Source organism: Branchiostoma belcheri, unplaced genomic scaffold (genome assembly GCF_001625305.1).
Source record: "Branchiostoma belcheri isolate BF01 breed outbred unplaced genomic scaffold, Haploidv18h27 scaffold76, whole genome shotgun sequence".
Taxonomy (NCBI): domain Eukaryota; kingdom Metazoa; phylum Chordata; class Leptocardii; order Amphioxiformes; family Branchiostomatidae; genus Branchiostoma; species Branchiostoma belcheri.
The window spans coordinates 1,427,397-1,451,431 of record NW_017804420.1 but is presented as its reverse complement, the minus strand read 5'-3'; the positions used below and the strand labels follow the sequence as shown (position 1 = coordinate 1,451,431).

Genomic DNA, 24,035 nt, shown 5'->3' with positions numbered 1-24,035 from the left:
GAGAAATTTTATAATTATGTAATGATAACTGCCTGTAATTTCATACTTATGGTATTTGAAACGTTAAGTTGAGGTGAACATCATTAAACATAATTAATTCAAATCAGGACCTCATTTGCATAATTTATTAGGAAATACTAGAATGCCTTGTTTGTTTATATAAGACTGTCTTTTGGTTGAGATTATGATAAAATGATATAATTCATGAAAATTAGGTTCCTATTTCTTAAATCAGGGGGGAATAATCTAATCTATAATTTGTCAGTCATTTGGCGAAGGTATGAGATCGGGGAACTCTAGTTGATGATCATTCAAAATTACAGCTAAAAGAGAAGAAATATTGGAGGAACCTAATTAAATATGGTAATATGTGTATACATCAAAATCGTAATCTGATGATGATTAGAAAATAATTGCAGCCATGAAGTCAAAATCTGTGCAATTTTCTGACCAGAATGTATCCATGTAGGCACCATCTCCAGTCTGTACGATTCTCCTATGTGTAATGTGTGTACTTAATGACATGTCAATCACCACTACATGTATATTTTGGTAAAGCAAAAGGAGAGTCTTTGACATAGCTTTAGTCAGCACCACTTGGAGATGGTTGCCTAGGTTACCCAATGCTTCTCCAATCAACATGTTTTGTACAGTGTTGCCATGGCAACAGACCTCAGTTGTGCAACCAAAAGCAGGCGGCTCCCCGTCTTGTACATTTCTCCCAAAGTCCTTGTGGTATGAGCCAAATGTAGAGTTATATTTCTGGACTATATTGTGCAAGGTTTTATCATTCTCATGTCGGTTCTTCGCAATGCTGTTTTACATAGTTGAGATTGTATGTACTTATAAAAGCTAGACCAGGGCACTGTTTGTGCTTAGAGCAATCATGTATAATCCTTTCAGCTACGATGTGGCAAATATGGATGACTTGTGGAAAAAAGCTCAGCTTGCATCAATGCTCGTATGTATATCAACTTTTGATCTCATATTGGTCTTTTATGTGAAGTCACACGACACAGTGATGACTCATCGACTGGCAGGTTCGGTCCTTTTCTGAGATATTTGCCATTGCTAAAACCAAAAACACATCGTAAACAGTTCCGTATTATACCAATCATGCACAAACACATCCCAGATTAGTAGACTAGTGGATTAATCCTAGCAGGATTCCGTGAAACACCGAGTAATGATTTTCTGCGTAATGATCAGATTTAGCGACAATCCAGCCCTGCTGTTTTCCAACATTCTGTACTTATATATCATCTGTGAGGAATGTGGGATGGGAAAACGAACAAGATGTGGCAGTTAATTAGTAGAAGAACACACAAATTATCCCTGTGATGAAGAGTGGAGCCCAGGATCGCTCCTTGGGGGTCGTGGCACGGGAAATTCTATAATAACACCGAATCAGGACATAATTGGACCAGAGAACACCCGGGCGAAATGATTGGATTTCCACAACCACAATTTTTCAATAGAACGATACAAAAGTGATCCTGTGAGGTGAGGGGAAGCCGGAATGTGTCCCGGGGTGAGGCCGGCCTGTTTTATAGCCTATCACCGCTAGAATGGCGCAGGTCTACCGGGAACATTCTACCAAATAGTCTACAGGATGGTGAACTGTTAAGACTGCTTGTGATGATGTTACCGATTTCCATGGGTGAACCAGAAACTGAGAAAGATTGGTAAAATTCTGGCTGAAAACACGTTTTGTCGTCCTCACCGGAGGATGTTTCAAGGCTTGCATCACCATGGTTTCCATGATTACACTAAGCTAATGTATGCAGAGGGCATAGTCAGCATGCAATGGTGTCGCCACTTTATGGTGGGAGAACATTTCGCGGCTGCTACCCAATAATGAATCCATATTAACACATTCTACGAGAGGCTCTTAATGCTCTGTATTCTCCCCCCTGGGTGAGGAAAGACATTTAAGAGGGCAGGAAATGAGGGGTATTTGGGCTGGGAAAGTGGTGATTCAGGCATTTCTCTCCTACATTAAGCAGCATTGTTTCTAAATGTGAGCCCGGTCACAGATTAACCCCTGTCCTACAACTGAAGCTGCGACTTTTTGACCTGCGGAAGCATCAGAAATCTCCCATCTCTCCCATTTACCCCAACCAAAAACAATCATTTGGAAGATGTGCACGGGATTTAGAGATGGATAACACACGGCACTCTGGTAAAGGTCAACCTTAAGTGCAGGAGATATAGCTGCAGCATATGGTCCGCTTTTAAAATGAGAAACATTCACCCCGCGATGTGCCACGATACTGACTTAACGCGTACATCTGTAAGTACAAGCTGCCATGAAACCTAAATGACGTACATTTCCATCCCTATGCCGAGTTAGGGAAGCTATGATGTCACAAGCCATTGGATGTCACATCCCACTTCCTCCCCAGCAGATGCAGAATTGAAAGGATGTAGCATTGTTAACACTTCTGTGACGATACGGATCACACAGCTACCTGCGACAATATCGTTTTCAGATAAAACTCATGTGCCATGGTCCCAAGCAGCCATTTTCTGATGGGCAATCTCACGCATGGTAACGACCTATTGACTCTGCACACTGTAGAAGTTAAATAGCAATAAGGGCTGGGTTATGGGCATGCTGTTCCAGCTTTAAATTGCAGCTATAGGAAAAGCAATACACTTCATACTTTACCTGCGCCATAGCTAGGTGTAATATATTTCTGGACCAAGTGGAATTAGGCCATTGTGCAAAACTTGTTTCTATACAAAGGGGTTGAGGCATCAATTGGAGATCTTACAAGTCTAGAGAACAGATGAAAGGTGGAAAATGTTTTTTAAGCTTGTATTTCAGATTTATATCTTTTGTCCAAATCAGAACACCTCATGCAATCAGCGGCAAGATATTATCATTTATGTTGTATCCAAGACTGTTTCAATTTTTTGTACGACTTAACAACATAACGTGGGCTGAACAAAAATGTCATGGCTTCTCATGAACATTTCACCTATATGTTTCGTGTGTGAAATGGCTTGGCTATAATGATATTTCAAAGTATGTCTTTGTAGCAAAAATGCATTGCATTACATGTAAGATGTCAAAATATTTTGGTGTACAAGTAATAGTGTAAAGCCTTGAGTACATTTTTGCAAAAGCCTACGCTTGTGATATATAGCAAAAACCCCAGTGCTTCCAAGTAACGTATATATACGTAGGGCGATCAGAGTGACCAGATATACGTTTAGTGTATCTAAGTCTAGGTGTAGAGTGTTGTTACCCTATCTTTGATGATGTACATATCTAACAAAGAAAACCTTTCCTATGTAGTGGTAGTGTCAGTAGTGTATATGGGAGCTGTTCATAGTAGTTATGCATACCATATACAGAAGAGATGTACCACTATTACCTTTATAATGTGTGACTGACAAAAACTGCTGTATATGTTAGCGGATGTACACTTCAGACCAATGAAGAGAGAAAGAGAGAGAGAAAGACAGAGTGTATGTAGTGTATCTATGCAGTTTGCTTTTGCATTATTTTTTCATGTCGAGTCCAGCATTTTTATGGCGTAATGTGCAAGATAAAGAGTCAACGACTCTTGTGTTACATATATTTCCGTGGTGTATAGTGGTTTCGATGGTAAAGAGGTTCTTGAAGCTTGTGTTACATTTGTTGTTTCTTTGTACCCTGAAAGTTATATTTTGGTTTTTGTAACCTATATTTATATGGATATATTGTTACGATCTTGCCATTCCAAATAAAAAGAAGCATCATTCCATTTTGGATGACTGGACATGGCTGTGTATTACTGTATTGTGGCTGTTCTCTGTTTTAACTACTTTGACAAGATAAAGCAGAAATATAGTCTTCCAATTTGGTGTTGCAACCTTTTAGTTTTATGGTACAAGACTAGAGGAAAAGAAAAACAGACATCATTCTTCTTATCTTATCAACACAAATACACTTGAGATTGTAATGCTGCTACTGAAAGCTATTCACCAAAGACTAGTTCTTCCATAGGCCTTTCACTTGTACATGTACATGTGCATTGTACTCTCTAGCTCAAAAGTTTCAAGTTTTAATTTCTTGCTTGTGTCTGGACAGTAGCAGTCACCATACAAACACAAGGTCACAGGAAGGAACTCCCTCACCACTAGTGAAAGGCCCGCAGGACAGACTTGGGAAGAATTTGGTGACCAACTCTTTACTAAAGGGAGCTTGGATCAAGTTTCTGATAAGCCCTTCAAATTGATAAGGTGACCTCAATCCACTAGATCTCTCTAGACTCTTGACCTTACAACCTATATCAGGACAAACACTGAAACAGATCTGCATATCAGACTAGGAGCCCCTGTGGTCTATGGGTTATGGTAGTCCTCAAGGTTTATCAACTACAGCAGACATTACCAGTGGACCTGTAGGAAATGGTACCTTAAACCTACTTGGAGCAAAGTGTTTATAGTGGGGGCATTTGAAAGCGATAACTTCAATAAACCATTAAAATAAACACTTTTACAAAATAATGAGTGAGGAGAATGCACCATATTTCAAAGCTGGACCTTCCACACAATGAAGACAGTCACCTAGACTTGGGTCATGACTAGGTGGGAGTTACTGGGGTTCGGTTCCCAAACTCGCCATAAATAAGGAGCAGACAGTTTGGACCAACTGTAATATTCCATATTTCTGCTTAGCCCAAAGGTCACAACAAATCAGATGATTCCAACTTACAGAAACATCTCATCAAAGACATCATAGTTTTGATCTCAATTATGTACTTGGCATGGATTTCCTGCAACCTCCCGGAAAACAACACCAGGCCAGGGTTTCATCCTACATGGAGCAAGGAGCTTCAGCCAGGTAAGGGAGGTCCTGACTTGTTACTCCCTTCACTACACCTGTCAGTCATGGGTTCTATTCCCACAGGGAGCCCTGTGGTTCCAGTAGTCTGTCCACCTGTACTCCTGATGAAAGACAGTGAGGTCTCAGACCCTCCTTTCCCAGAGAGACTTCATTTGGCAACTGTGTAATGTACTTTGTGAGGTGTCCCACCCATGTCAGACCTGTCAGGGGTGCAGACTGAAGGTCTGGGGTTCGGTTCCCACAGGCCTGATCACTTCCAGCTTCCAATTTGCACCTTCAGAGTCCATGTACATCAACTTTGTCTCACGAGGTTGTTCGAGTTAAAGATGCCTGGAGGCAAACATGTTCAAAGTTAAAGCTTCCCCATGGCAAATTGAATATTTGACAAATTGCCAAGTACACAGGGGGGAGGGGGACTCCTCAACGGCTGGATCTGTTGTTCTAAAACACCACACCACCACTATATCAACAAGTGTTACATCTTCTGTCTCATGCTGATTCAGTAATTTTAGTTCCTATTATTTCTTTTACAGTCTTAACAAAACACAACCTGTGGGGGAATGTTACAGGTGGTGTATGTTGTGTCAGGCGAAATCCCCCTCACCCAAAGACAAACAATGGATGACCCCCAGGAGTCTGGGAAGAGGTTGGGGTGTTGACACAGAAGTGACCAGGAGGTCCCTTCAATCCCTTGTATCTCCCCATCCCTCTCACAGCTTATCTTTTAATTATCACTACTGTAACCCTATCCTGGGAGGGAGCCTCAGCAGGCAGTCCTGTCAGTGTGTACTGTGGGAATACAGGTAGCTTCGGCTGGAACTTCCAGGTCCAGTAGCTCTGGGGTTTCACAGAGACATGAGTAGTCAATCTCCAAGCAGGTGTACGGATCCGGCTCATTCTCAGTTCTAGCTTTTCTACCATTCAATTTTTTAGGATTCGTCTTTTTGCACCTGCTTGGACTGAGACCCAGAGTATCAGTGTAAAACTAGAAAAACATAGTGGTTTGTGAAGATGTTAGTTTTGGCAGCAGGGACATGCTGGTGTGCCTGCTCCTGTGTTACACTTGCTATGGTTGATGGAGTCTGAAACTTCTAATCAGAACACCAGTTATTGTAGAATCTCAAGAGAGACGTGAAAAGTTTGTATTGAAACTTTCATGACGAACAATTCAAAACCTAAATATTGGACAAAATGGAGGGAAAAGTGGGGAACCTTGGATATCACCTGGTCCTGGAAACGAGACCATAGATTTTCCCAGGGATTCAGAGAGTTCAAAAAAACCCCACTGCGATAAAGTCATCTAGACACTGTCAGGAGGACGTGACATTTGTGTGGACAAAACCTCCACACTCTGGATCAAAGGTTTGGCTCCCTTTTACTAAATATTTGCAAGTTAAGTGAAGAATGTCTACGGAAGGAAAAATATGTGGCTTACTCCGAGAAACTTTGGCCCAGACAGAATAAATCTTGCTAGAGGGATGACAAAAGGGACAGAGGAGAACAAATTGATCTACGAGCACACCAGAACTTCTATGCATGGAATGCCAAGTTGGACTTTTTCCAAGTTTCTGTGTTTTGGACAAGCAATGGGAGGGGGGGGAGTTCTACATGTATGGATGCCTTACCACAACATAGAGGAATCTACAACTTTGTCATATTGGATCATACATCGATACTGAGGCAAGTGTTACAGGTGCCTTGGAGTGCCAACACGTGTCACATTAATAAGCAACACAGAGATGAACTTAAATGCTATCACTGATAAGGGTAGGTAAGTATGAGTGCTGAAGGTTGATGATTTGTTCACTTTGTACACTAGTGCCTCAGTTCTATATCATCATTCTGTCTGTAAGAAACACAAGTCTGAGTAAGTTTTCAAAGTAAACTTTTGGTATAATAGAATAATATAATATAGTATAATAGAAGAAAAGAATTTGTGGTTGCAGACTTCTTAGTATCACCTAGCCTGGATGCCAGAACCAAAGTATGCTAGGCCCAGAGTTAGCCAGCATGTCAGGATTAGGGCCTAACTGAGGGGTGTGATATGCAGCTGAGGAACTGGCCTGTGTAGACCCTGGACACAGTCTGGCACCCAGGCTAAGCATCACCTGAAGTCAAGATGGAAGGGGGGGGGGGGGTATCTAGACCCAGATACTGCAGACAGCCAGACCAGACACTAATGTGGATGACAAGCGTGAGACAAGCCTCAATCCTTTAATTTCCTCCCCTGTCAGGAGGGCCACGCCCTTGTTGACCTCAGTGGCAGGTGTCCATGTTCCCAGGGTGTCAGGTGTACATTTTTCTAAAGGAGAATCATGGGAACTTGATCTTCCCCCAATCTTTACTGCACAGACACTTCTCTTGCATGTCTGTGTGGATCTCTGTTGAATGATTTCAACACAAAAGGCGAGAGATGGTTAGAGCAGTATTTTGAGTGACAGCTTGTCTGTCTAGATGACAGTGATTGACAGGTGCAATCTCCCATGATCAGGATGAGTCTGCCTGCCCCTCCCCCTCCCTGGCAGGACTGGGGCAAGTTGTTCCACCCATCCAGCCTGATAATCACTGCACTGCAGGCTACACAGCCAAATTACTTGGTCCATTGACCTGCCAACATTACTCCAGCCAAGAGAGTGGTCAGGACTTGAACCTACTAAGATTTATATTTCTGCAAAGTCTGAATTTCAAGACTACTTCAAAACTCTTCAATGTCTGTTTTCTTGGTGACATTTTTTCTTGAAACAGAAAACCTGGAAAAGCTATAATGATAATGCAAAAAGATGTTCAAGCTATCCATCTTCTACATATCATTATACTGTTCAACACAAGTGCTTTTCAGCTGCAATCTTAGTCTTTATAGGAAGAGGTCATCTACTAGTCAGACCACCTATGATCAACCAATGTGCTATGTCAGCACTTAGGCCTTTAATGTGAGAGTAGACCGTCTGTATTAAGACCTGTTATGGGCTGCATGTTATGGGCAGCTTTATGGCATTTTGGCAAATGTCACCTACTGTCTTCCAGTCAGTTGTACCCCAGAAATGACATATGCTTACTTGAATGTAGGGTAGTCCCCTGATCATTAGCTATGTTTGGTGTCACCTAGCCACAGGTCCAGTTGGAAGATAAGATTCAGTCCTGGGGGTAAACCAACCTGGACAAGGTTGATTTTAAAGGAAATCATTACTGCACAAGATGAATCACTGTTATCTGGCCCAGAATCTTGTTGGAAATGTCTACAATATTTCACTACAGGTACCTCTGGTTGATTTTGTATTGACGGATTGTAGTCGCTTTATTATAGCCCAGATCTATGGTAGGGGTTTATGACTAGCCTCCTGTGCAAACTTTCCAGCGGTTAGCGTTTGTTTCTACGATCATGGCACAGCGGTTTCTTTTCACGACTGTTTATGGGGAAAGGACTCATGGTCTGAACATCTCTCCCTCAGATAAACATGTAGCTCTCATCCCATATACCACTCTCTATCCACACTCATTGAAACAACCGCCCACTAGAAAGTTTGCACAGGAGGGTAGTTTACGACAAGGGGGAAGGCAGTTAGGTTGTTTTCATTTCATAGCATGGGATGCCACCAGAGGTGTTGCTCCCTTTTTGCAAAGAAACATGTTGATTTACTGCAGAGTTGCTGATTGCATTGCACAAATACAATATCACTCAATGTTAATCAAGGCAAGCAAGTGGAAAATTGCTGTCCATGATTTGTCCCTTGAGATCATGTGATTATCTGAGTATTGTAAATTTCTGTAAAAGTCTAAGCTTTTGATTGGTCCCCAGTGGCCATGTGTGTGATCACCTGAGGACGTTAACTTTGGTTAATCAGGAAATTGTGAGAAGTAAGACAACAAAATGTAACTATACATATTGTAAGTCTTCTGCAGATCCAAGCATTACATTGTCAGTTCAAATCTGAAGTACAAAGTGGTTCATTCATCAAGCTAACCGACATCCTTCATACCGCACATGACAACTAACTACAGCAACTGCAACCACAGGTATGACCACTCACCAGACTGATGATGCCACAGATCTTTTTAGAACAGTGGTGGTTGGAAACTGTCCACGGAAATCAGCTGAGCAAGACTTCTGCAAGTTGGGAACGTACGCCTCACTTCACCTGGATATTGCCAGGTAGCAATTTGTGACAATTTTTATTTCCGAACCATTGGGACTGGGGACACGCTCCATCATTTACCTGCCAATAGATAGCACTTTGCAACAGGTCTTTGACTGGATATTTGATTCATAAATCTTGTTCACCATTTGATTTTATCTTGATCAGACTTGATGCAATATGTTCATCTCTTCCCCTCTGCATTGTGCAATAAATACACATTTGTGCTGGAAGTAGAAATATTATTGTCACCTTTTCCGTATATTCCCCATGGCGATGTCTTATAAGCTATCCCCATACAGGAAACATATTCCTTGTCAGTCATGCCTGTCTTGTGCCGCATGATTTGCAGGGGGGTCGCGGCAGTGGCAAGTCCCAGAGTTCCCTCCGTAATCCCAGCTGCTACGCCTCGTGAAGGAGCCAGGCAGGCAGAACAATAAAGATGTCAGAGCCTGACGCGTTTAATGAGGGAGAATTTGTCAGAATTAGCCGGGGCGACTGAGACACAATACTGGATAAATGTCAAGGTGCCAGTGCACCTCGCCACCACAGGGAACAATGCAGATGGATAGATGGCTGGTGGGAGAGGGAGGCGGATAGATAACTGGCGATAGAAAAAACACGGATGACACACGCGTTTTACTTTTCTAAGACTGCTGATTCAGGATTGTCTCATCTCCTCAACTTTTTTATATTGCTGGAGAAAAAAACAATCATTATGATAATACAATATAATATAATGGTACTGTAAAGTCCAATCCTACAATTCTATGTCTGAAGAAATTTGTCTGAACAGCATTTTTAAACCCATCTTTGTCTCCAATCCACACCTATCTAAGCAGATACAGCTGCCTTGCACACAGGAACAATCTAAGACCCCACTAACCAAGCGTAGTTGTGGCTGGACTTGTTGGGGGTGCTAATACCATTTAAACTGCCATTCTACATCTGAGAGCTAACAAGCCATGTCGCTCTGCCTCTGCTGACCTCCCTTCCACTGATTCATGTCAAGCACAGATCAGTACAATCCACTACAACCTGTATTACCTTCCCCTCCAGCCCCTTTCAACACAATGATTAATAACTAATCATAATCGTTACTTTCATGACCATTATCACAATTCTCCTCATTACTCCAAAATTGGCTCCCATTTGTCACGTACTAGTCGATAAAGAAGTGCTAAGGCAGATTTTTCCTTCCCGCGATTTTATGAACAAGATCCTGGCGGCTGATAACGCTGAGTTTATCGTGGTAAAATGTCATAGCCCTGTGCATACTGGCGCCATATCTATATCCAATATCAGAAGGTAATTTTATTGGACAGGTGTTCATATCTTTGTGAACAGGCTCATATCAAGGTTTGCGGCCTTCTTGCTGTGATGAGCAATGATTCACACAGCTTATCTACAAATTCCCTTTCACAAAGGAATCATGCAATATTACGGCGCGAAATGTGGCTAATATCGCCACCACAGCCAAACTCACACACTTGTCGTGGATGAAAAATGTTGTAATTATTTGTGCTGAATTACAAAGAAAATAGCTATCAGGATAGATAAAGGTTCGTCTGCTTCTTCATAAATTACACCCCATGATTTGGTGAAAGATAACATTGTCGGGTGTGTATCTGCGTAGGCATCTCCCTCCGTGTCAGCCCTTCCGAGAGGGTCATAAATCACCCGCCACAAGATGTATGTTTCATACAGACGTGCAATAACCACCTGCGATTGAAAAACGCAGTGTTATTTCCTCTGATGAGCAGCAGGATGATACCCAACATTATGATTTATCTTGCAGATGAGGAAGAGAAATTGGGGTGCAGAGACTCCTGTACATCTATATTACAAAAGTTGGTGCAAATGGTCGGGGAGGACACAGAGGGACACAAAACTAACCGATCTTATGAAGTTTTATCTGCGATCGCTTATTGGACTGGGAATTTCCTCCGGTCATCTTCACTTTGGGGGGAGATTAATTTGAGTCTCTAATACATCATGCCGAAAGTTCAGCACCAAAATGAGAAATTTCATAGCGGCGCCAGCATCAGCCTAGTAGGGTACGCTGACCTACTGCGCTGCCGCTGGATGGAAATAGCTGGTAAAAACTCATTTAGATCTTGTTAAGTCAGAACAGGCGGAATTAGGCATGTGATCTGGTGACATTTGGAGCGGGCTCTCCCAGGCTCTGCCTCATCCCACTAAATTAGGCTGTCTCTGCCGCCAACAAACCTAAGGACAAAGAAGACAAGTCGGGAACGCGGCGGGCCTTCTGCAGCGACAGTATCAGTGGGTGGGATCTAATTGTGCCTGTATAACAGCAATACAAATGGTGATACCCGGCAAGGAATATATGTTAGGGCACGCTGTCTTCCCCTGGGTCTTTACTCAGTTTACCACACAATTATCGGTCCCATTGATGCACCATTCATCAACAACATAATTTGTCAGACATTATATTTTATAAAAGCGTCTCACAGATGTAATCATACGACAGCAAAAACTAGACAAAGGGAAAACAGTGTAACATTCAGGAAAAATCCAACAGTTAGAAGACAATAATAACATGATGATGGTATATGACTGACAGAAGGTTATTCTATTGTAATGTAGACATTATTTACATTGTACAAGCTTGATTCTGTAGTTAGTTCAAACAATCCTTCCAACGGGGCCATTTGAATGTACTGAATTGTTTTTCGTCTATTTGTCTCCACGTACACTTTACAGCTTATATGTATGTATTCATTATTGCTTTTTTCATTAATATTAGTAACGAGAAATCTCACAACCACAGTTCTTTAGTTGTATGGGTTTTCATACACAAGTACATTATTATTAGACTGAATCCACAACCTCAAACAACAAGCTTATATGAATCACTGACCAATACAGCCTTCATAATCTAAAATTAAATCATACAAATGTACACGTTACTTTTCGTCAATGTTCTTCAGTTTCTTAACAAATATTGTCTTCATCTGTGAACTGAAAAATTGATTAAAGAAGCCCTGTGCCAACGTGCTGTTCATATCTTGTTTACAAACTGGGAATAACAGAAGATGCAGTACTAAAACTTTATATGGTAACATACATGCTTACAATGTATCTTTAGCTATTATCTTTTGCAGTGATTCCAATTCTGCTACATGCTTATTAGTGTGCCTATAAAGACCAGATTGGATCTCTCCTCTTAGCTAATGTTAGAATTAATCTAATAACTAACACCTCTAACTTGTACAAGTCCTGATTGCTGTACAGACAGTGATTACAGAATGATATGGCTGACCCACCACCTCCGCTCTATGTACATGTGACAGCTTTTCTCCCAGCATGCATCAGGAGACATCACATCACTCCAGCTCTCTAGTATTCTGTAATAGAAAACAAACATATCAGTGTGTCTGCAAAAAATACATGTGTTTTTAAAACAAAAAGTGAAATAAATTCTAACAAATAAACAAACAAACAAACAAACAAACAGATATACATGTATACAGTTCAGATGTTCACAGGTGGCAACAATGTACACATGTACATGTAATTACAAAATCATGATTGTAAACAAACGGTTACAGAAAGAACATTTAAAAAAATCTTTCATGAGTGTTCTTTTAATTACTACAAATACTATGTCAAGGAGTAACAAACTCTGCTTCCAGAAGTTGCATTGTAAGCTTTGTGTATAAATATGCCAAATGCAATTACAATGTATATCCATATCTAGACCAGTAACTTTGTAAGTTCTAAAAGTGCTCTTGAGGAAATCTGGTGTTTTATAGTCAAATGCAGTAGACTCTTTGATAGTATTTCAACTGTCATTTTCTTACAAACAAATACAACTGCAGGAAACCTAGCACCCTGAAACCTGGGCTACCTACGGTGCACACACCGGAACACGGGCCACTTTACAAGCAAATGTTTTGAAGGTCTTGCAATATATCACCTTCCCCTCCTGCCATTGGCAGCAGCTATGTTTTCACTCCCTATATTGATATTGATGTGACAGCTAACAGATAAATGACCTGTGGTATACCACTGCCTCTGTTCAATTTCATCCCTTTTTCTCAAATATGAGATCAAGTTGTTAGGAAGTCCTCAGACTACAGAAAAGTAGGGGAAGGGGGTGCTACATTAATATATACAAGCCTATGGATGGACCTTGATCCAAGTGCATGCACAAGAATTTTTAGCTGTGATGATACATGTAATTGTGACAATAATAACGTAAATCTATATAATCCTGTAACTGTACATGTATGGAAATATCAAAGGAGAGTTTAGATAGAGTCCATGACAACCTCCCTCCAAAAAAAAACTACTAGTAAATTTTGTAAATTTGCCCTAGAATTCTGAAGCTGTAGACTCTAAATGTTCACTACATATACATGTACGTCAGCGGTCTCTATATGATTTTCACTATGGTACACAGTGAAAAAGGACATCTATATTTTCATAACATATTAGAAGCAGTCTTCTTTGTATCACAGAAGAGCTGTCTTGTACAACAATATGAGACGACCACTGACAGTTGAAGACTAAAATTGGATTTTGTTTGACCCTTGATTTTAAAACTGGAATATGATTTAAAAGAAAAAGAAATAAAAAGCGAAAAAATATTTGTTTTTTATGTATGAAAATACATCAGAATGTACAAAACAAGATTTGTTCTTTATCTACGGAATTCTTTGAGCCATAATAAAGTAATAACTTGTGGAGTCATAAGGCGAGACGTTCTAGCTGCTAGCTACTCCCCATGGTGAACTTTTACAGTTCTTTAATTTTCCAAGGTTCTTTACCGCTACATGGATCTTTAAACCACAGGCAATCACTTCATTTCCTCTGAAGACAACAGGCTCATCAAGCCGTAAATTGGGTGTTAACTGTGGATGGGCAGAGAGGTGTAGGATGGATTGGGTTCATTTCATCAAGGGAGTCCTGCACGATAACTGACTCCTCGTACAAAACTACTGGGCAAGTTCCAGGGCCAACTAAAATGTATTCACAGGTCTTGATGTCCTGAAAATAATTTCGTGAGGTTGATAGAACATGGGATGTTGGGGTTTTCTTTTTTCACAAGTCTCTCACCTGCTTATGTTTCATAAGTTAACCCCAGTGAAGAACTGGGATGAGGGATAATACAACTTAGTCTTTGGAAATGTATTCTCACTGCAAAAGTGCCATCCAGATTGGCTACATACATGTAACATCTGTGTCCATAATATCACCAGGGTCCATAATATCGCCACCTTGAGAAATAGTGTGCTTAAAGATAAGGAGTGCATACCAAAAGTATGTTGCAGTAAAAATATCTTTAAGCACACTGTTTCTCAAGGTGGCGATATTATGGACCCTGGTGATATTATGGACAAAGACGCTATAGTGGCAAGAAGCAACTATATGAAGGAAGATGTCAGGCATCAAAACATAAGCAGGAGAAAGACAGTACTGATTGTAAAAAAAGAAAACCCAATATCCTCAGGTTGAAGTATATTAATATTTTATATATTACATATAAGCTCTTTGTATAAGGAGGAAATCTCATCTAGGTTGGTAACATCATTCAAATGTACTCAGTACAAGATCCACAAAACATACAAATGAAAAAGATTTTTCTTTATCTATGAAATTTGTTAATCTGCAGTGTTTGGTTGCTCAACCCTTGCTAACTGATTGGACTCTAAAGGAAGGGGGTGTTGCCCTTTATCAAGCGCATATAGCATATACATGTATACAGTAGGTACAAGAATAGCAACACTTCAGAAATGAAATGACAGAAGGAAGTGAAGTTGGAGAAGGGAAAGCAAAATAGGTGTGTGAGGCCTTTGCACAAAAATTCTCACTTTTAAAAAAAAGGCAAGCCATAAGGAAACCTTTCGCTTTGAACAACATTAACACCTCAGCAGTTTTGACTGAGCCCAAACCGTCATTCCCGTCTCTCCAGACAACAGATTAATCAAATCGTAAATTGGGTGTTAACATTTTTGGAGCTGCAGGGATCACGGGATTGGCCACGGGATCAAGGAGACACTCCAGTTGGTCTTAAAGATTCAAATTCATAGACTGTGGAAGGAGGCAGCCCAGTGCAGGTTAGCCGGCCCACAGGAGACCCGTGTGTGAGGGAAGGGTGAAGGACTTGTGATTCCGTGGTCGGGTGTTGCCTTCGTCACGCCACACTCTCTGTGGTTTATCACACGGTGGGAGGCAGTCTGTTAACCGAAACCAATCATGTCGTCCCCTCCAAAGACTACAGCCTCATCAAACCGTAAATTGGGTGTTAACAGCGTTCTGGAACAGGGGATATCAAAGATGGGATGTAATATGCTGGCTGCAGATCTATCTAAACACTGTGTGAGATATCCACAGGAAAGGTAATGTTATCCAAGGAGTTCAACCTTGTCATTTCTTTTATCTTTTTTTTTCCTTCTTGATACGTACTACAGTACTATCAATTTCTCACCTGCCACACATTGTGTTGGTTTCTTAAGAGCAATGGTAAAAAAGATGGCCTAATCTTTTAGAATTGCTCACTGCACTTTGTTGAAATTAGTTGAAAGCTTATAAATGTCAAAACTATGCAGTGTCAGACTTCATATAGTGGCTATTGAGATGAAACCAGTTACTGTAATTGGAATAATGATCCCTTTTTCTTCTTCTCAACAGAACATCATTTTAGAAACATTTGTAATTGTATGAGGACTGGTTAAATTCACAAACCAAAAACTAATCCAACTTGCCAAGAAAAAGATGCATTTCTTAATCATCCAAAATGCAGTATGCAACATACTGTAACCAACCACCCAGTCTTGTAAGAGAAGTCACGGTCTTTACTTTTTCTTTTTTAAAAGTCATGAAGAGTAAGGGCAATGATGATGACTGGATACTTCCAATATGGCATCTCCTTACAGCGAGGTTTAAATCCCTGAACGATTTGTTCCACCATGATCATCACCGCAGTTGGGTGGCACACGTATTCAGTCAACCAGCTCGACAGACAAGGTTACTGCCATTATGGCATAAATTGTTTGCTAACATCGGCATCATTGCACAAAGCACCCAGAAGACTCCCGGCAATTGGACTGCATTGAACAAGCTTATTTCTGCTTGTGGGAGATAATACGGTGACTTCTGCCGAGTCCTGTGTGTGATTGGCGCTCCCATTGGGTGAGGGATGAGCTGAGAGACAAGCCATGATCATTGTGGAGGTCTGATACGAGCATGGGAGCTGGTATTACCCTGCTGATGGAGCCTTAATGCCATCGTACAACTGCACATTTGCTCAAGTGTAGGCCTGTGATCGTCTGAATGCTACATATGGTAACCAGTATAACAAGATGATGCATTAGATTTAGAACAACTAAATGTAAGTAATTCTCAGTTGGCTATTACTATTAGAACATTAACACAATCTAGGATGAGCGTTGAGTGCTATTCCCGAATCAAAAACTTCTACGGAGGAAAAGATTTATTTTGCAATTTTAGAAATTTGGTTGAAGCCTGATTAGCGAAACTTGCATGAAATGCTGTACAGCTAGTATTGCTATAAACAGCTGAATAAACTGGACTGGCCTGGCTAAAGAATGGCTGGCTGGGTGTGTGCAAATGGCATATAATGATTGGATTTCCTCAATAGAGTTCAGGATCATCAGCACTGAAATTGAGTGTTAACTGAGGTCACCACCCAAAGAGGTTCTCGGAACCCCCAAACACAGCGGCACTGCCCTTTCCCATCCATGTCACATCGTACAATTTACATGTACATGTACGTTTGATAGGATATGGGCTTGGCTTTATTCCCAAATAGCAGATTTCTTTAGATTGAAGGTGGATTTGGCCCATTCCACTGTACATACACTTATCACACATTTGTGTATATCACGTAATCCGCCTTGTGTTTTTGGTGGACAAAAAAGGTCAAAGCAGGTACCTGGAGAAAAAAAAGCTCTCTTGCTATTGATGACATATTGAACATACTGGGGGATACTTCCAGGGGTTGGTTGTACTCTTAACATGAAGCACCAGAACCTTTGAAGGTATTCCAGTTTCCAGAAGCCTAAAGCTTGCAGCTAATATAAGGGGTTCCAGTTTTTACATAGGCAAATGGGTACAGGAGAACCCCATATGAGCCTTCAGTTTATGGGATATCAAGTTTCAGTTTTTAGCTGAAATATAGGTCAGTGGTTATTGTGATACCCCATAGGAGCCTCATTTTGGGTTACCATGTTTCAATTTTTCGATAAATCAGGGATGGGTGCCAGCGAACCTCCAAAGGAGCCTCAGATTTTGGGATATCATGTTGCAGTGTTCAGATGGGTCAGTGACTACACAGTTTGCACAGTAACTGGAGAGTGTGATGAAGCACTGCAACCAAATGTTGGTTTGGCCTGACACAACCTTAAAGGCACGTACTCAAAACGATTTAATGGCAGTAAAACTGACGTCAATTTTCTGGGATTTTTAAAAATGTAGTAGTAGTTGTATCAACCGCATACTGATATGAGGCAAAAATGCGATGTCGCTGATGGAAAATGGTTGCTTATTTCACATTGGAGGCTGGTCCTCGCTATCAATAGGCTGGTTTTAAGGCTGTGATTACCCCTTAGAACCTGTATGATACAGTTAGTTATCACACAGGTCAGAACACCCATATTGAACATTATCACAGCCCAGCTATAAAAAAATATGTAATACTAATATTAAATCTATAGGTGTGTATCTGCTATGAGAATACAACATGGTCCCAGGAAGTCTGCACAGCTAGCTAGTGGAGCCAGGAGAATTGTTCTGAGAATGACCCACGTTTGACTCCCCAATCCTGACAAACAGGCTGGGCTGCTGGTCCTTGGAGTTGACTCCACCGAGTCCCACGCCGACTAGAAACTGACGGCTCTGCCCTTCCAGCACAGTTGCCCCGCTTGTTTCCGTCTTGTCAACAGCATCATAATTACCTCCACTAACATTTCAAAAGGACCGGGAAGCGACAAGCCCAGCTGCCCCGGGAAGGTGAAAGGTACCTTCTGCCTACTTCCGCCTGGGGTCAAGAAGCAAGCGAGTCAAGCAGTATTTCTTTCAGGGGAAGAGATTTTGATTAAAAGAAAAGACGAAAAGTAGCAATGATACAATGTGAGCCCTACACAGTTGCAGAAATTAAATCAAGTAAAAGGAAGCATCACAAAATATTGGTGAGTTTAAGCCTTCCTAAATGGAATAAAGGTACAGATTTGATTTCAATAAGTTTAGCTGAACAATATCTCAGAAGTGAGAAGAATGAAAGAAAAAAAAAGATGGACAGATGTCATAATTGATAATTCAAATATGTGTTAATAGCTGGAATAAATAGAGATCTTCTGCCAACTCTATAGGACATAGACTTTCTTTACATCCACATTATCATGTACGTTGCAAGGAGTTATCACTGTAATCAACAGATTATCCCTTAAATGGATAATGGGAAAAAGATCTGTACCCAGATTTTTGTCAGAAGTCAGACTTGATCTGCCAACCCCATTATCAAGGATAACTTCCAGAAACGCGATAAGAGAACTGAGTACAGATGTACGTGTAGTTGATCCCAGCTGGACTCTTTGAGAAGGTGACCTCCTTGTGAGATCACCCTGCTAACATTACAACGTATTCAGTCACAACATGGCAAATGGCTTGCACCTGGGCAGTTCCACTTATTTTCCTCCTCGGGCAGCAGTGTGCCAAATTGTGCAGAAAAGTAGGGAATGTTGACCCCTTTTAATACAGCGAACAACGAGCCCCATTCTTCTCTTGACCTTCAAGTTCAAGATGTTCCAACAGCTTTAGAAATTTTTAAAACAAACAGGAAAAACACTTCCCGTCAAAATGGAGCAGCGTGCATTCTGTTGGAGAAGTAAAGAACTAACAAGCAGCCTGATTGGTCAGGAAAACGTGTTCAAATTTAAATTTCTGATCTAATCCCTGATTTTGAACAGATGATGATGGACGTTTTGTTCAAAATGTTCTGAACAAACCGGTACTAATACACTACATGTTGTACAATCATGGAATGAAATATCATTGGCAGAGTACTGAGATGCCAGGGACTTTGGTGGCAGCGATCTGCTCTACAAGTGTGACCCCATCATCCCCAGTCTTGCACCACTCCCCTCTAACATTACCCTGTATTTGGTACAAACACCACCAACAAGCACCAGCTGGCCGTTTGACCACCTTTTCCTCCCAGGTGCCCTCACCTCTCTATTTGCATTACAACACCGCTTAAAAACGTGTTTGATCATTAGTCGCCGTCGTTGGCAAAACAGCCGCGTTTGGGTGGAGACTGCACCTTGTAGGACGCAATCTGGTGGCTGCTGGGTTTGGGGGCGATGACAGAGGACCTGTAATGGTCCTGAGTGAGATGATACAACTGTTGGGCCTTGGTGGGAAATTGGTGCCCCTGACATACACGATGTGGGTGGGTGCACACCTGAAAAACCTAGGCACGGCCAGACTTGTACATGCACTTGACTTGCACTGCTGGACTCTGTGAATATATCTGTGAATATATCTTCTAAAAATATATTCACTCTTCCAATCTTTGCCTTGGTATGTTGGTTTGCAAAATTTTAAACTTAATTGAATGTTCTATTGTGTCAAGAAGTTAATAATAGTTATTTATTATTAATAGAATTCTGCTTCAAGGAGTATACTAGGACCATCAATACTTTCAGTTTGACTTTGAGGACCTTATAATTAGCTAATAAATGAAATTGCACTGAGGAAACTTGGCCTAGTGGTAATGAAGGTATAAACAAATCAGCAACTTAATACAGTCGTATCAGAGAAAAACCACAAGAATTCGAACAATCATATTTTCTGTGACTTGTTTTCCAAAGTTACTTTGACATCAAAGATTTTGAGAACTAGTTCAGTCAACCATGTACCAGACACTAAATCATTGACAGGAGGATAGAACAGATGTCCTTGTGGCGCTTCTCTTTCAAGGGCACAGAAACACACGCCGCTGCCCGAAATACGAAGTGAGTAACGACAGGAGGAAACTGTGGAAAAGTACCAGCAGCAGGCACTTGACTTCTCCCAAAGGTAGGTCATTAAATGCACCCCAGCAACAGTCACCAGGGGTGTCCCACTCATTATACCACTTTTGTGGCTTCAATATAAATTATTATAAGGCAGTCTGGAGCATATTACTGGCCAGACAGTGGCGACAAATGACGGGTAATAGGTGATTTATAACCATCAGTGGTGAAACAAAGGTCACAGGGGGAGTCTGAAGGTCGCTCTGATTTTACCTCCATGAAGTCTGAAGTGGAGGGCTGGGACAGGCGTCCTGGTAATTGCGACATATTGTTTTTGTCAGAGATATCAAATATTTTGGTACTTTAGCCGCCGTTGAACCGAGCAGAAGTTGGGTGTCAGGAATCAGGGTTTATCGAGAAATCATATCAGTGCGAGCATCTTTGTAAATACAAGTTGTCACAGATCATTGGCCAAGAATTTGTCTTGATTCTTCCTGTGAAACAGTGAAACTGTGCAAGTCACCAACAGCGTTGTGCACTATGTGCTAATCTTATGCCTTTTTTATGATTTTTTTATGATGATGATGATGATCGTCATCATCAGTCCTCCTCTTGACAAGGCACAGCAAAGTTTTGTCGCCAGAACTGTTTATTAGGAGGTGGTCCATAAGACGAGATATCAGAACTGGAAGTTCTGCTGCAATTCCATGGAAAACCAGCAGGGGGCAAAAAATCATTTCTAGTATTTGTCACACCCTACCAACTCATCAAATATGAAACCAATCTGTTCAACCATTCTTGAGTTATCTTGATGACAGACACAAGACACACACACACACACGCACTCACACAGGCACACACACACACACACACACACTCACACAGACTCCTGAGTTATATAAATACGAACCTGACATGAGCTTCAGAGTTTAGCCCCTCTCAGCACATCCTCACAGGCCTTCTTGTAGTCGAAGGTGTCTCCCTTCACCCTCTTACAGCGGACCCCCAGCAGGTTAGACTGGGGACTGGGCATCTGACACACCTCCATGTCAAACAGCAGTGTGGGCTTCCCTCGAGCATCCACACGCTTACACCTCACACTGTACCTGTAACACAAGAATGTACAATACGGTTATAATCTATCAACATCAAAGAAAAACACCATCATAAGTAGTCTGAAATTGTCTTACATTTTCCAGCATTTACCAGAAGGTGATACACTTTGGTAAAACCCATCTCAAACTTAACGTATTTAACATCACCAAGAGATGAGAAGCTGAACCTATGCATTAGAGTAGTTTAGAACCCACGTAATAGATTTACATTGTAGCATTAGAAGTAAGATCAATATATGTATTTTGCTTCTCATAATTTTTGACACTTAGTTTTGTATTTGTATACCAGTAATGTAAAAAAAAAAGTATTGATACAAAATATTTAAATTGCAAAATGTTAGTACATGTAGCTGTCATCCATGTATGCTCAAGACTGGGACAGACAAGAAAGTTGGACGTAAAATGATGTATCCCGACCCGAGGCACAAAGTTGGCATCATTCTTACAAAGTGTTGCGTTTTATTGTACAACTGTAGGCTATCGTCGGTGATTAAAAAGAAAGCATCCCAACAGCAAGAAAGCCAAGTCCCTAAACCACCATTCATTTCTTGCTGCACATGTAACACTATCAAAGATGTTACAGAAGAATTCCATGTTAGAGTTGACCGAACTCAGTAAACTCCCAACATTCAAGGACAGACTGAGGAAGATCAAAGTATTTGCAAGGATCGGACACTCGGCACCAGTGGTGCCATACTGGGAAACTGCCGTGCGACCTCCCACTGCCCACCCAATGTCTGTCATGTGTGTTATCTCCTGCCTTCAACATGACCGCCATTCATCAAAAGTCCACATTAATCCTTCTGCCCAAAAACGTAATGCCCGTGAATCTGTCTCTTTCATTCCGCAGATGTTAGAGAGAATACACAAAGCCCTGGTATTAGCGTTATGTGATCCTATCACTCGGTAGCCTGGACGAAATTGCAGTGATATCTAGAGTGAGGGTATCCCCTCCTTGTAGTACGTTTGCAATTAAATCCCTACCTGTGGTCTGGATATGGGCGAAGCAAGGACATCCGGACAGGGACTTAGGAACTAAACCCAGAAATTACATTTGTCACAACTGTTAATCCATCATGTGAAGTGTCCAGAAGTGCAAGTTAACTTTCATAAGATTTGTATCGCCTTGTATGTATGTGCAACGCAGCGGAGAAAAGTGGACAGCACATTGCAAACTTAGAACCTAAGGAAAGATATCTCTGACGCATGTTTATTCTCAGCACTTTTCGTAATGACAGATCAATTTTTTGTTAACTTGGAGTTTGAAGTTTTCTTTGTGCCATTATGTCATATCACTATCACATGTTTCTTCTATTTGAGTCTTGAGTGTGAAAATGTTTACGTGACTTGCTGTAGCTCTGATATACATGTAATAAGTACTGTCATGTCCGTATCAGCTTTAAGTCTCTGAAACATACTTATAACTTACAAGCTAAGACTGTGCGAGCTTCAAGCAGCCTTAATATTACAGAAGTAGCATAATACCACACAAAGAACAGCCTCTTCTTAAAGGCTTACCACTATCTGGCTCCCCCAGGAATGATATATGACAGTTCCCTGCAGGAAGCCTTGTGGAACCATGCTCCTACTGTGCCGCCTACTGTGCTACACATGTATCATCCAAGCCCACTGCTATCTCCTCCTAACACTGCCCAGTCTCTTGTCACCACAATTTCTACGCATGGCAAACTCCGCCGCAACTTCCTGACTTTGTGTAAAACACTGCTTTCATTTGGAGCGATAAAAAGACGGGGTTTAGTTATCTGTGTAAATTCTGAAGAGGCGTTATGAGGATGCCGAGTATCACACTGCCTCAGGTACGGGAACTAAGAAATGTCTCTAAAAAAACTGTAAGCAAATATATATATACATATAAAAGAGTATGACATTAAGAATCCTGCTAAAAAGTTATGACAGTATTTGTCCTGTTTTTTTTCATGCCAGTTTTGGAGGAGTTATAGTCCGTACCCAGAGTAACCTTTGAAAAGTCGTTGTAGACAGGAGAAATTTCGTATGCAAATTATTCCAGCGTTCCTCTAGTAATCCCGGCAACTTTCTTCGTCCTAAACACCCGTTCTCGTGGCCTTATCTCTGACAACTCATGGCAGGTCCATTGACGTTTTTTACCGGAAAGCACCTGAAAAGAGGCAATTTTCGCCTTCTCCAAATGTGCACCCTGACCTGCATTTTCACTCTAGGACAAGTGTATCATCGGCTGGGTGCGTATCATGCTCCGACACTGGCCAGTGGACTGTCACTACAAATTTCATGCCGCACAAAGGAAGGCACAAAATTGCAGGGAGGGAGATTACACGTGCGTTATACTAAGTCACATGGACAACAGTTTAGGCTTGGCAGGGTTCAGAGCGGAGTTATCTCAACATAGAAGTGCCACTCTGATTTTTTGCACGGCTATTCATTTTTGACCTCTTGCCCAAGAAAAGCAGAAAATTGTATGGAGCAAGAAATTAGTCAAGAAGAAGATGGGTGAGGGGATTTTGAAGATTTGTGTGGGACTGGTGTTTTATGTTTTCCCTTTTCTAATGATGCAGATAAGCTGATGGGTATTCTGAAGTGATAATAAACTGTAGAAAGGCCAGGTAAGAGGAAAAAATAGGCATTGTCCTGACGTGTGGATGATGTGAAATGTCAGGGACAGACGAACAGTCTCGGAACATTGAAAACATGAGGAGTGTAGAAATGTGCTTTAAGGCCACAAATAAAGGTACGGTTAAATGTTATATCTCACTTTTCAGCATCTAACTTTTGATCTTTTTATGTAATTTGCTATGATACAAATTTCTGAATAAAAGAGAGTTAACAGCCAGGACACAATTGCTTCTTCTGTTTAGATTCTCTATGGCAGTCTATGTTTAGAATTCTTCATTGTCATGTCTAACAGGTGTACCCATTATGCAATGCAAGATTCTTGCTTCCAGTTTTG

General features: G+C 41.1%; 1 protein-coding gene across 2 annotated transcripts in view; it reads right to left on the bottom strand.

The window, feature by feature from the left end:
• Nucleotides 1–11,435: 11,435 nt before the first annotated feature.
• The window catches only part of LOC109485508 (maternal embryonic leucine zipper kinase-like), a 31,911-nt gene continuing 19,311 nt past the window's right edge, over nt 11,436–24,035 (bottom strand). For both annotated transcript variants that reach the window (XM_019789195.1, XM_019789196.1), the window contains 2 exons: nt 20,887–21,082; nt 11,436–12,344 (listed from right to left, as the gene is read on the bottom strand). In XM_019789195.1, the coding sequence (XP_019644754.1) occupies nt 20,899–21,082 (184 nt within the window). In that variant the 3' untranslated portion in view covers nt 11,436–12,344; nt 20,887–20,898. The remainder of the gene's footprint in view (nt 12,345–20,886; nt 21,083–24,035) is intronic.